The sequence below is a fragment of the Dryobates pubescens genome, chromosome 1 (genome assembly GCF_014839835.1).
Source record: "Dryobates pubescens isolate bDryPub1 chromosome 1, bDryPub1.pri, whole genome shotgun sequence".
Lineage (NCBI taxonomy): Eukaryota > Metazoa > Chordata > Aves > Piciformes > Picidae > Dryobates > Dryobates pubescens.
The window spans coordinates 50,226,747-50,240,680 of NC_071612.1; the positions used below are offsets into that span (position 1 = coordinate 50,226,747).

Below are 13,934 nucleotides of genomic sequence, written 5' to 3' on the forward strand. Positions count from 1 at the left end.
GTAACCTGTTCCAGTGCTCCACTACACTCACGGTAAAGCACTTCCTCCTAACATCGAACCTAAATCTGCTCTTCTTTAACTTAAAATCACTTTCCCTTGGGCTATCACTACAAGCTTTTGTAAACAGTCCCTTTTCAGCCTTCTTGTAGACCCTCTTCAGGTACTGGAAGGCCACTATTAGGTCTCCCTTTTCTCCAGGTTGAACAATCAACCCAAATCCAAGAAAGCCATCAAACATCCTGTTCCCTGTACAAAACTGCTGTGATGCAAAGAATAAAGCCCTGTATATCCAGTTTTGACACACTGTCTACTGAGACCATACTTCATTTTGTAATGCTTTATTTTCACTTGTATGCAGCTTTCTCATATATAAATCCCTAGTATAAATTTCCAGATTTTTTTTTTTTGCAAATTTGAAACCTAGGAAATTTTATCAGTAAGGTTAAAAAGAACTTTGGTTTTCAACTTTTACATAAATCAGGATATTTTTTGCTAGAAATGCTAGTATGTCTTTGCCTTAGAGGAAGGATCTTACAGTTGTCAGAGAGCATAGGCTTTGAACCTAATGCTGTTTAGCATAGGCTTGTTACGGCTTCAGAGCTATAATGTTGGAGTTAAACTTATTTTTCTGGTCCTGCAATGGATAATCCCCTTAGCCTCTGTAAAAGCATGAGCCAGCACAGTTGCTGGTATCAGGTTTGAAAACAGAGCAGCTCTTTGTTTTGCCATCTAAATAACCAACCCTTTTTGACATCCTGGAGCACTGACAGAATGTCAGGAGTCAGAACAGCTTGGGACAAGTAGAGAAAAGCAAGTGGGGAACAAGGAATCTGGAGGATCTTGACTGTTTTGTGTTAAGGGCTGATAGGCAGTGAAGAGAGGGAAAGAGGAGAGTAAAAATTCTTGAGAATGGTCAGTTCTCAGTAATAATCAGACTGGGACATTTTTTCCTGATAGTCATAGTTGCTTGAGGGGAGTAGGGAAAGTAAAGAAAGGAGGAGTAGTAAACTGGACTCAGAAAACAAATTGCAAGTGTTTGCTGTTAAAATATTTTTTGTGCTTCTCAGAACAGCTTCTATCCTTGCCTTTTAAAATATACAATATCTCTTTTACAAAGGTAAATGCCTAATGAAGTTAATGGTGGCTTATATAAAGATTTGTGAGATTGAAGAATAAATATGAAGCAGTACCAGAAGCTTTATGATAGTGTGCTTGAAGAGTTAAGCAGATTTAGAAATGTACATGAACAGGAAATTGTTGTTTTAAGTCAGAAATGGATCTATCTCATTACCTTGTACCTGTGTGCTCTATTTCTTACTCAAATTTGATACAGCCAGGTACAATTTTATATCTCATAGTATTCTTTATGAAATGCAACATACAATTGCTTGTACAAGTGAAAATAATTAATACTTAATTTGTTCTATGCTGGTAAATGATTGCATATTAGTAAAGTTTGGGGGTATGTGTATATATATATAATATATAGGATTCCAGTGGAAATTTACAGGGGCTTTAAGAAGCAGTATTTTTAAAGGACATGGCACTAGGGCTCTTCTGGGTATTCCTGGAAAATATTTGTATTATTGATTAATTTTTCAGGTTACACGGGTAGTATTGTTGTGGGTGAACAACCACTTCAATGATTTTGAAGGAGATCCTGCTATGACTCGATTTCTGGAAGAATTTGAGAACAATTTGGAGAGGGAGGTAAGAACTGAGGGAGTTTTATGACAATTTAGGATGGCAGGAAGAAGGCAAGCTGCTGTTATACGTAACTCATTATACTTTTCTCTTGTAGAAAATGGGTGGACATTTGAGGCTGTTAAATATTGCTTGTGCTGCTAAAGCGAAACGAAGATTGATAACCTTAACAAAGCCATCTCGAGAAGCCCCTTTGCCTTTCATCTTGCTGGGAGGGTCAGAAAAGGGATTTGGAATCTTTGTTGACAGTGTAGATTTTGGTAGCAAAGCTACAGAAGCAGGCTTGAAACGTGGAGACCAGGTATGCAATTTTAAAATGTCTTATTTATCTTTTTAATTTCTTTTCTCTTTGCTTAATAAAAATAATACTACCTGTTGGTACTTTTAGATACTGGAAGTGAATGGTCAAAACTTTGAAAACATTCAGCTGTCAAAAGCCATGGAAATCCTGAGAAATAACACACACCTGTCTATCACTGTGAAAACCAATTTATTCGGTAAGGTTGTGCACTTTTTTTTGTTCTAAATTTTGTTCTAATTTAAATGGACTCTTTATGGGTTTTGATAATTTAAAGTAGTGTTGTTTGAAACACTCTTGTACCAGGGGCATAGGAAAAGGAAACTGGCAGGTCCTAAAATACCTTTGTTCATACTTGCAGAGAAAAAAAGTATGAATAGGGTCTTCTAAGAAGTTATTTCACCTTCAGTACTGCATTTTTCTGGATTAACAGGAACTATTGTGACCATTTAGCTTGAACTTCAAAATGTTTGTACATTTTAGTCCTTTCTCAAGAAAGAAGCTTCTGTTGGATTTTAGTTGTTCAGTGATCTTATCTGTCTGCTGAATTTGCTTGTAGCTTTTCAGTCCATGCCTACAATGGATGTGGCAAGCTTAATAGACACTTTTTTTTTTTGCCAGCTAGGTGAAAACATTCCCTCTAGCCTCTCAATCTATTAATTTCTCCCTCTAATAAGTACTAAAGCAGTCATGAAGGAGTCTTTAAGCAGCACAGGACCTCAGGTAGCTAATCATAAGTAATTAACAGTTTGTGGGGTTTAGTTTTGTGGTATTTGGTTTGGGTTTTTTCCAGTACTGGAATTCTGCAATTGCAGAAACTGGGTTTCTGCAGTTCAGTGATGTGGTCTCTGAGTACCTCTTTCAGGATCAGGTTCTCTATCACAAATCAGTAAGACAGAATGTTTCCTCAGGATGTCACTGCACTAACTGATGATTAAATATGCTTAGGTACTCTCCAAAAATAATTTGTCAAATCTATTTCTTTGGGATTTTTAATTGTTTGGGTTTTTTTGCTTTGCAGTAAAGATTCTGATATTTCAATTGTTTCTAAAAATTAAGGCATTGCTTAATATATCTATATATGCTTATTTAGCAGTATGTGCTTGTTTCTATATATGTAAGTTCTGTATAACAAACTCTCATACAGGAGGTTTTTGGATCTCGTGTGTTGCTTTAGCATGTTTAAGACAAAACCCAATTTCTTTAGCAGTTGAGTTTTTCTAGGTTTTTAATCTTATTGCTCCACTGCAAATAAAGAAATTATATCACAGCAGTCTGAGAACAGGTACTTTCTGTGTATTTGTTACCAACAAATCTCAAAAGGACAGTTTCACTGTTTCAACAGCAGCATCTTATCTATATCAAATTTTTCTCCAGCCCCCAGCTCCTATTCAACAGCAGGAGTTATTGGGTCAAATTACTCTCCTACAGTTTCCTTTGGTCTCTTACTCGAAGCTTTTGAAGTCTTTTGGTGATTTACTGTGTACCTCTGGAGAGAAGGATGAATATTAAGGACAAAATTGGTAGTAAATTTTAGCCCCTAATACTCATCCCCTTGTTCCCACTTTTTCTGCACTTCCTTGGTTTTAATTATTAGTTTTCATTTTTTTTTTGTTACAAATCAAATCACTAGATCATTTTATTTTTTTTCCCCCATTTAGGTAGGGAGTTGACTTCTCACACTCAGAATATGTGACTTGAACTCCAGCATTTTTGTGAAGCTATACGTTTAAGTAGAACTAATTGGCAGACTGGGTATTTCTGCCTCAGAAATGACTCTTTGCTGGGGATCTGGGGGAGTCTGAGAGTATTTTATATATTTAGCAGGTGGATGCAACAATCCTGTCAAACATTCAAGGTGTTTCAATAGTCTTTCTTAAATATTCCTTGTGACTTTCTTGCATGACTCTGAATTCTGATTATTTTGTTGTTGTTCCTGTTGTTGTTAATGTCTTGTCCATCTGAGAGCTTCTGTTCTGTTTCTGTTTAACGTCTTCCTTCTCAGTTTGGAGTTTTCCCATCTCATTTTTTTCCAGTGTGCTCTTTTTATGTGCTACTATTCTGCAGGATTGTGTCCTTAGGTTGAGAAGTCAAAGTCCTTCTGCTGATACCATCCGTACAATAATGTGGTCATCTAGTGTATTTCTATTCTGACCTGGGGCAATTTACTATTTTCTGACTTGTGCTACAGAAAATGAATATCCTTTTTAATTTATTTTTTTCCATTTAATACTTGAAGTGACAAACTATCTAATCAGGGTTTGTTGGGTTTTTTTTGGTAATGAATAGTATTAAACTGGTGTGGTGCACAGAGCTGTCTTTTACAGTTTTGATCTTTCTATTTTCTCTCTTTTCCAGTTTTTAAAGAACTTTTAACAAGGTTGTCAGAGGAAAAAAGAAATGGTGCTCCCCACTTGCCTAAAATTGGTGATATTAAAAAGGCAAGTCGTTACTCTATCCCAGACCTTGCTGTTGATGTGGAGCAGGTAATAGGATTAGAAAAAGTAAATAAGAAAAGTAAAGCTAACACAGTTGGGGGAAGAAATAAATTAAAGAAGATACTTGACAAGACCCGAATCAGTATTCTGCCTCAGAAACCATACAAGTGAGTTTTGTGTTTCCTCTTAAATATTTGCTTTGTGTTGTATTTTTAATATTTTTTAATGATTTATCATGATACTTATAACTTGTCTTCATACTTTGTTATTAATGCAAACCATATTCATATCTGAACATACTAGAAAATGCTAGTATCACAGTATCACCAAGGTTGGAAGAGACCTCAAAGATCGAGTCCAACCTGTCTCCACAGACCTCATGACCAGACCATGGCACCAAGTGCCACGTCCAGTCTCCTCTTGAAAACCTCCAGGGATGGTGACTCCACCACCTCCCTGGACAGCCTATTCCAATGATGAATGACTCACTCATCTGAATATTGGCATGGTCATAGACTACTAAAAATGCAGCTATTGACATCAAAAAGAAAAATATTTATACTATCATTTTATCTATAAGACTGTTAATTGGAAGTCCCCTCCTACCTTAAACTGGACACACCTCAAGCAATTAATTTAAGATTAACTGCAAGCAGTTTTTGCTTGCACATAATTGATAGGAGCAGTTTCAGTTTATCCACATTCCAGCAGTCTAAAAATTTCTGCGTACTACCATGACGGAGGTTAAATTTTTCTTTAGTGGAACTGAGTATTTATTTATTTAATGAAAGCTAAGTAAGATATCCGATATATTTTATTCTATAAACACATTTTGGAAATAGAGTTCTGATAAGGATTGTTGGAAATAATAGAATGAGTTTCATATGATTTTATGGGAATTTGGTTCTTGGCCAAGAGCAATGGCCTTAATGGGGAAAAATTAATAGTAGAGGTTAGTTGATATGTAATCAGTGTTTTCTCTTGCATTTTTCTTTTCTGTCATTCATTGAGGAATTCTATTTGACTTCATGAAAAAGACACATGTCTTTAAGATCCAGGACCTTTTTTCCTGCTGTTACTTAAAAAAGAAGTTTGCTTAGCTGATATTACTAAATGATTACTCTTCTGAAACACAGTAGAATGCTAGTAATGTAAAGGTTAAATGTTTATATATTATTATGTCCAAATAATAATAAATTTCAGTGGAGAAGAATCTCTAAATCCTTTTATGTTGTTAGTCTTAAGAATGTTTTCTTTTATTTCTCCAGTCTTGTTTGTTTCTTCTCTGAGCCATGCATACTCTTAGGTGTGATTTTTGCATTGTTTTGTCTTTGTTTTGTCTTTGTGTTTTTCACCATTATTCACAGATTTTGCATAACATTTTCATGTGCCTTTTCTTTCTTTTTTTTTTTAATTACTTTCATTTTTGCACTTTTTCTGTGCAGGGACCTCTTTGGGTAAGACTCGGTAAAACAGTACACTTGACCTACTTTCCTTTTGCTAGTTTTACTTCATTTGTTATATATAGCAATTTGTCTGCAAAGCCTGTTGACATTCAGATGTTTCTGTCTGCATGGTTTCTGCATAGAGATGTGTAGCTTTGCTGTTTGTGCTTTTTTCCCCATCTAGCTGTGTAGAAACCTCTATATCATTCTTCCTAATCATAAATGGTGCTACCTATACTAAGGGAATGTACATATTTTCGTATGTTTTTAAATGACAAAAAATCAGTAGGGATGAAAAAAGCTGATTTACTCATTAGATGAAGTTGGTATTTAAAGACTTCACAAGTCAGCTAGGTTATGAAGTGAAACCATCCCACATTTTTTTCACCATGAATACAGTAGAGAATGTATCCCTATAAAACCAATCTTTAAACTAGAATGAGGTCATTCTTAGCCTGTCTGCTTCATGAGACATTCAATCAGTATCAAAGATTAATAAGTTTGAACAGGAGATAATGCTTTCTCTCAGTCTTGCTCTTTAGTCCAATGACGTCAACATCTTGTAATGAGAAAAGACAACTATTTCCTATGCATCTGCTGGGAAATACATATCCTTCTCTTGATGAGCTATGAGGCATTTCTTGATGTGTGCTTCTGGCTACAACCTCCACTCAAGCTCTTTGCTTTCTTTACTCTTCTAATCCAGAGTGGTTTTGTGGTCTATAGGCTGGGTTGCTCCATGTAAGGATTAAACACAACCTCCACCTCTGTCTGCCTGGTCCGTAGTGCAGCATCCCAGAGAAAGAAGCAGCTCCCCTCTCCTCTGTTTGCAGTGCTCCAGGGGGATCACAGTATACTGTGTTTTGAAGGAAGAAGCGTTCAAAGAGCTCTGCCATTCTATTATCCCTTCTAACCTGTTTGTCATTCAGCAGGCAAGTTGCTTCTTAGTTAATGCTATCTTCCTTCATGGCAAATGCATATGGAAAGCTATAGAAATGCCTTTCCTTTAAAACCACAGTATCCTTTCACCAACATAATTTAATATGCTATTTAACAACAGGGGCAGTTGATTTTCGTAGGAGTTTTCTGGTGTTTCTATTTACATCTGAAATGTTAGGGGGTTCATTTCTTATTTGCATGAGCTAGAACTCACTCACTCTAATTTTTAAAAATAGAATAAATTGAGTGTAAGGTAAATTTCCAATTTATTAGATAAATATTTAGACTGGAGAGGAATTTTAGAAATGTTAGATTTGTGGTTTGTGGTTGTTTGTGATTGTTTGGTTTGGTTTGGGGATTTTTGTTTTTTAACCCAACATTTGTCAGTTGATCTTCTTTACTGAAGCTGCCTCGGTCATGACGCACAGGATAGGTATAAGATTATATAAAACTGACAAACTGCAAAAGGAATACATAATGCAAGTGCAACTATTAACATAAGGGAGATTGCCACATTGTCTTCATAAGGTTTGAATTTAGAGAAAATACTGGAGTTGGCACATTTATGAAATATACCATATGGTTGTTTAGAACCACTGGAAAGCATTTTGAGGTTCAGAGGCTTTGAGGTATTTTGCTTACTTGGGGGTTGTTTCATGTCTATGGGGTAGTTTCTACTTGAAATACAACATGTCAGCTGCTGAGAATGCTTTCAGTTGTTGCAAAAGTCTCGCTTGTGGCTAGCATAAAAGTGATGTGTGCTGAGCTGATCATCACTGCTTGTCACAGTATTCTGTGCTTTATGTGGAAGTACAGAAATACAGATGTTTAGATTTAACTTAACTTCTGATTGAGAGAGAATCCATGAACTTTTTTTTCAGTGAACTACAGTTTTTCTCTCATACTCACGGCTTGGGATTTACACTTTATAAACTATTTTGGTAACAGAGAGTTATCTCCATTGGGAGAAACTAAACACTTAATACAGAGATATGCCTCCAACCTTTTTTGAGTTGCATTGCTTTTTAAAAAGCAGTTGCTATGTCCATGTAATTATAATTGTCTTAAATGCCCTGAGACATTGTCCTAAGTTCCCAGAGTACTGTTTAATTCATAGCTCTTAAAGAATTGGTACAAGAGTGTACTGGGTAAAATAATTCATTCGTAAGCACAAAAGGACACTTTTTTTTATAACAGCTCAACGGGGATAATTATCAGACCCTTAACTGTGTGTTTTTCTGAGGATGGATAGAACACTAGACAAAAACTTAAGTATCTAAAACTATGGTACAAGTGGCTATTTGTGTTGTATCAGTTTATTAGCTTGATTCCTTAGAGTTGCAGCAGTTTGCAAGGAAATCTAGTTTAGATGTTCTTGGCTTTTAAAAAGGCTTTGCTTATAGTAACTAATTTTTAAAAATATTCTAGTTTTCTATAAAGTCTGATTTTAAACATTTTACACCCTCAGATCATTTGATTAAGGATTTGCACCTATATGTTCATAGAAGTGCTTATAGTCCGATGATCTCTCTCTCTAATCCATTAGCACTACTGACCTCCTTTGAGACCCTGTCATTCTCAGTTTAGTAGACCAAATCCTTCAACTTTATCACAGAATACTTTATTTACAGCTGTCAGACACTTTGGAGGGGATACAAATATCATCGAAGTGCAGATGCCTACCTTAGCCTTACAGCTTAGCTGGCAACATGTCGGTCACATTCTGTCTGTTGAAAGATTTTGGATTGTATGGCTGCAATATGTCCTGAAGTACAGCAGCAAATCTTGTGATGAAAGATCTGTGAAATTCAGGTCTTAAAATATAGCACTGAGGTGACAGTACATATCAATCAAAGTTTGAGTGATGGGGTGGCCCAAACATGATGAAGTATGTACTGTCTTTTGAATAAAGTGAGAAATGTGATAAATTATCAAAAATAATGAGGCTAGCAGCTTCTTGGAGCTTACTGGTGAACTCAAAGGTCTTCTGGTCATCTTAGCAGGCAAATTTAATCAGAGTAGACATTTGGGTGCTCTTGGTGAACCTAGACAGCAAGCATTGTTGCTGGAGAATTGTAACTTCTAAATAGTGATTACTGTACTATTTAAAGTGTGTAAATGTGATGTCACTGTATCCCTCTAGTACGGCCCAAGCTCAGAATGTCTGTAAGTCCTGACAATATTTATTTCTGGATGCAGTGACATTGGAATTGGCCAGTCTCAGGATGACAGCATTGTGGGACTGAGGCAAACAAAGCACATTCCACCTGCTTTACCTGTCAGCGGAACTCTGTCATCCAGTAATCCTGATCTGCTGCAGTCTCATCATCGTATCTTAGACTTCAATACTACTCCTGGTAAGAATCCTCTTTTGTGCTTTGTATAATTTTCTTTAATTGATGTTTTTGGGGTGTTTTTTTTGTTTATTTTTCATCCAGACTTCCAGAGACTGAAGATACATTTCAGTTGTACGCTGTTGCCTGCACAATAGTCACATATTAAGGCATTAGGATTTATTACAGTTGCCCCCAATACACTTTACCCAAACCAATTAGATGCTTATTTTTCAAGTATGTTGTATATAGAGTGCCTTTGACCTATTACATACTTTTGGCCAGTGACAATTTATTTTACTTGGTGTGTTTTTAATTTGCCCTGATATATCAAGCATTACAAGACTGCAGTATTTCCGAATAGTGGAGCTGATCATTAGCTTACAGTAAAGTGCAAGGGCACAGGATGTTTTTTTCTGAACAGACTTATATATGTACTACATCTGTAAGAGACAGGGTTTCAATATTCTGTTAGTCATCCTGCCTTACAGCTGCATGCTGAATTCTTTGTATAGAAAGTGATTAAAAATCCCATTCTGAAATAGATAAAGATTGAACATATTGAGGAGAGAGGAACAAAGCATGGGGGTGAGAAGGGGAGAGAAAGGAGGAGAATCTGAGAAACTTGAGAGCCTTATCTTATGAGAGGGGTTTAGCTGGAGCTTCTGGCGAGGTTGGGATTTGGGCTTTTATCTGGCTGCAGGAAGGTTCTTAGTGGGAAAACCTCTACATATCCAAATCTTTGCTATTAAAATGTGGCTGCTGGAGGAGGATATGGTGATAGTAGTTGTGCAGACACTTGGTTACTTTAGTCTGATCTTTAGAGTATTTTGCAAAAGTAGAACCAAAAATTCAGTGCCCTCCTAAGCCTGAAGGATTTCAGATCTTTTATAAAGGGAAAGCGCTGAAGCATCAGCTTACATACTGGCCAAGCAGGTGCAGTTATTGTGCTTGAAACTGACACTGGGCATCACTTCATCTCAGGCTATTTGGGATTAGAGAAGACTACACAAAGGTAGTGTGTCACTTTTGTCACAGTCTCTAAAATTGGTCCTGAGATAGTGGGAATATTGGTATGTTTGGTATTTCAAGTAACAACTGGTGTCCGGCACTTTGAATATATTCATTATCTGTAAGATTGTAACTTTTCGTCAGCACTTTATAAATGAGTGATGATACCATTCTCCAGCTTGCTGTTTACCTAGACCAGATGGTTCTAGGTAATTAATGGGCCCTTCATGCCAAGCACAGCAACTGGCTTATTTCCAGAGCTTGTTGGCATTACTGTCTTGCATAGCTCAAACTCCATTAATTGAGAAGGAATGTCATTACAGGTCTGAAGGTCCTTTGGTCACAGATGGAGTTTGGAGAAGTTTGATAAATTAGTAAAGTTCTACTGTTTGCCTTTTGCTTTTCCTCAAAGTAACAAATAATGATGTAATGCTTCAGCATTATAGCAGCTTTTCTGTTACCTTTATACTGCTTGCTATTTTTTTTTCTTAACATTTGGCCAAGTGTTCACACACTGAATATTTTGTAAGTAAATCACAGAAATTCACAGGAAAGGAGAACTGAAGTAAAAAAATATGTACCTTGAAGGCTTTAGGGGTAGTCCCATTGTAGATAGAGTTGAATTACACCTCTATACACTTTTATTACCTTGAACTAAATTAAAGATGGAGGCAGCTCACCAAAAAAAAAAATAAAAAAGAAATTGAATGCCTTGTATATGAAAGACAAAAATGGTAGAAGAGCTGTCCTTTGAGCCTTTTGGGAATATTCCTCAGGATAGAAAATAAAACAACTTGCTGTTTTAGGAGGGTAGTCTTTGAGGAGAAATCAACAGCTTGAAATCTGCAAGGAATCATTTTAGTTTCTCTTTGGGCTTGCTCAGGCTTTTTCAGACATACTTTAAAGGTTTGTTTTTAATGTTCAAGCAGTCAGTAGCACTTTGATTTCTCTTGTGCTGTCTTTGCTATTGGATTGGAAGTCAAAATAATGTTGTAATGATGAGCTGTCAGCCTTTGGTACTTTTTTTCCCCCACAAGTTTTCTAAGGGACTAAGTTCCTATCATATAACATTCTTCAGCCTGCTGCTCCAGATTTGGTTGTGGGGTGGGGATTTTTGATTTTGTTAGTTGGTTTGGGGTTGTATGAGGAGTGAAGGGAGTGAAGGTTCTTTCCAAGTGCAGTTTTATTTTAAAATTATTATACTGAATAACTTTCTGCCAGTGCTATAGCTGTAATCATTTCAATTGCTGACAGACTTCTCCTATTCTGTGGAGTGCATTTTCTACCAGCTCTGATAGGTATGCAGCCTAAAACACAGTGCAAAGATGGTAGTTTTCTCTTTACTCTTCTCTGCATTTCTTCATATTGACTTCGGTGATCCAGCAGAGCCGGTTATTTTCTCAAAATATTTGCACAACATACTTCTTTCTTGGGAGTGCTAAGTGAGTTCCCACCTAGGAGTTGTTTACTGTAGCTTCCCCTCTTCATAGCACTTTTTTGAGTGGCAAGTATTTCTGTAACAGCAAGAAGCATCAAGATCTAGAGAGCAGTCTGGTTTTTAATGATGGCTGTGAAAGGCTGTGGTTTTGGCACCTGCCTTCCTCACAATGTCAAGAATTGTAGCAATTATTTCAGGCCCTGCTCTGCATCCTTCTTCAATTAATTACTGAAGGAAGATGGGTAAATAATAGAGTTGGTGCTGAAAAGCAAAACCAGCTTGCTAGCTATAAGATATTTGTACATTTGACTCAGATACTTAGGGCTGAAAGCTGGCCTGTACTGATACCTGTTATGTGTAACTGGTCATGTCATCACTCAGTTTTAATGTGTTTCAGTATTCGTGCTTCTCAGGCTGCAAAAATACCACTGTGAGCTCAAAAGTTAGGGGCTAAGTTTCATGAAATTTGTAAACTAGTATATTTAATTGTAAACATCTTGTGTGGCATGTAAATCAGTTCATATCAGAGAGATTTATCTTAATACTTCCCAAATTATTATTTTGGAGACATGCAGCAGCAGTGAGATGATGTTGATTTTTGGTTTTGTTTGGCTGGTTTTCGTTTTGTTCTTTTGTCACAAGATTTCTGCTGCTGAGTAGGTTTTTAGTAACTTGAATATGTTATGCACACATTCAGGCCTTCTCAGAAATAGTTGTGGTTGTATCAAAGTGAATGTTTTCATCTGGCAGTTGGGGGTTGGTTTTGGGGGCTGGGCTTTTTTTTTTTTGTAATAATGATTTTTGGCACTATATTCAGAAGACTTTCTATTATTATTTTCTTGTTCATATGACCTATATGATCTACCATCAAAACCCATATCCATTAAAGGAAGAATAATAAGCAGATGTCATGCCACACAACACTAGACTAGGTTATTTGTAACAAATGGAAGAAATTAAAGTAATTGAAGGCTTACCATATGTTTAAATTTCCAGTGGTGGCTAGCTGTACAATTGTACCTTTTTTGACAGGTGTTCAGGGTATGTTTTCTGTCATCAATTGAAACAATAATATATTTAGAACTTGAATGTTTGTGAAGTGTTTTTCTATCTCTGGCTGCTTTATTTCTTAATTACTAAAACATTGGCACAGAGAAATAGCAAGTTTTCAGTCTGTTAGTAATTTGCTATTGTGAATTAAATGTATTGAGGGTAGAGTAATAGAAAATAAACCACACAAATGAAAAAAACAAGCAGCTGTTTTACCAGAACAAAAGGCATGGAATGATATTGAAGTAGACTTGTAACATTAACATTTAGACTCAATGTAACTGATATTGTTGCTTGGTTTTATGCTTTTTTTTTTTTCTCCTTTCATATATTGCATACCTTGCATGCAATTGTATTTTTTTCCAGACTTACCAGATCAAGTTCTGAGGGTTTTCAAGGCAGATCAGCAAAGTCGCTACATCATGATCAGTAAAGACACAACAGCAAAAGAAGTGGTCATCCAGGCTATCAGGGAATTTGCTCTCACAGCAACCCCTGATGCATATTCACTATGTGAAGTCTCTGTCACACCTGAGGGTGTAATCAAGCAAAGGAGGCTTCCTGATCAGTTATCCAAGCTTGCTGACAGGATACAGCTGAGTGGCAGGTGAGATTGGAGACCATGAGCTAAAGCTGATGATGCTGGTTTCTTAAGTCATAACCCTGTTAATAGCATATTTGAATTATCAAGAAATCACTCCTAATGCAACTTCTAATCAGTATCTAGGCCTGGTGAAATTCAATTTATTCTGTGATTTCAACTGGTTCGTTTCTGTAACTGTCAGCAGTGTTTGAGTATGTTGTATCTAGTGTCATTTTTAATTCTTTTTTTCACAGATATTACCTGAAGAACAACATGGAAACAGAAACTCTTTGTTCAGATGAAGATGCTCAAGAGTTATTAAGGGAAAGTCAGATTTCCCTACTACAGCTTAGTACCGTTGAGGTGGCTACTCAGCTCTCCATGAGAAACTTTGAGCTATTCCGTAACATTGAACCCACGGAATACATTGATGACTTGTTTAAACTGAAATCAAAAACAGGTTGCACTAATCTGAAAAAGTTTGAGGAGATTATTAATCAAGAAACATTCTGGGTGGCTTCTGAGATTCTAAGAGAAACTAACCAGCTGAAAAGGATGAAAATCATTAAACATTTCATTAAGATAGCACTACACTGCAGAGAATGCAAGAACTTCAACTCCATGTTTGCCATCATCAGGTATTGCCCCTTAATAGTTTTACTTATGCTTTACTAAAAAGCAATGCCTTATTTGTG

At 36.4% G+C, this 13,934-nt stretch overlaps 1 protein-coding gene across 4 annotated transcripts in view; it reads left to right on the top strand.

The window, feature by feature from the left end:
• The window catches only part of RAPGEF2 (Rap guanine nucleotide exchange factor 2), a 168,545-nt gene that overhangs the window by 138,269 nt on the left and 16,342 nt on the right, over window positions 1–13,934 (top strand). For all 4 annotated transcript variants that reach the window (XM_054165731.1, XM_054165732.1, XM_054165733.1 and 1 more), the window contains 7 exons: window positions 1,603–1,710; window positions 1,802–2,005; window positions 2,093–2,201; window positions 4,361–4,607; window positions 9,024–9,181; window positions 13,023–13,263; window positions 13,494–13,877. In XM_054165731.1, the coding sequence (XP_054021706.1) occupies window positions 1,603–1,710; window positions 1,802–2,005; window positions 2,093–2,201; window positions 4,361–4,607; window positions 9,024–9,181; window positions 13,023–13,263; window positions 13,494–13,877 (1,451 nt within the window). The remainder of the gene's footprint in view (window positions 1–1,602; window positions 1,711–1,801; window positions 2,006–2,092; window positions 2,202–4,360; window positions 4,608–9,023; window positions 9,182–13,022; window positions 13,264–13,493; window positions 13,878–13,934) is intronic.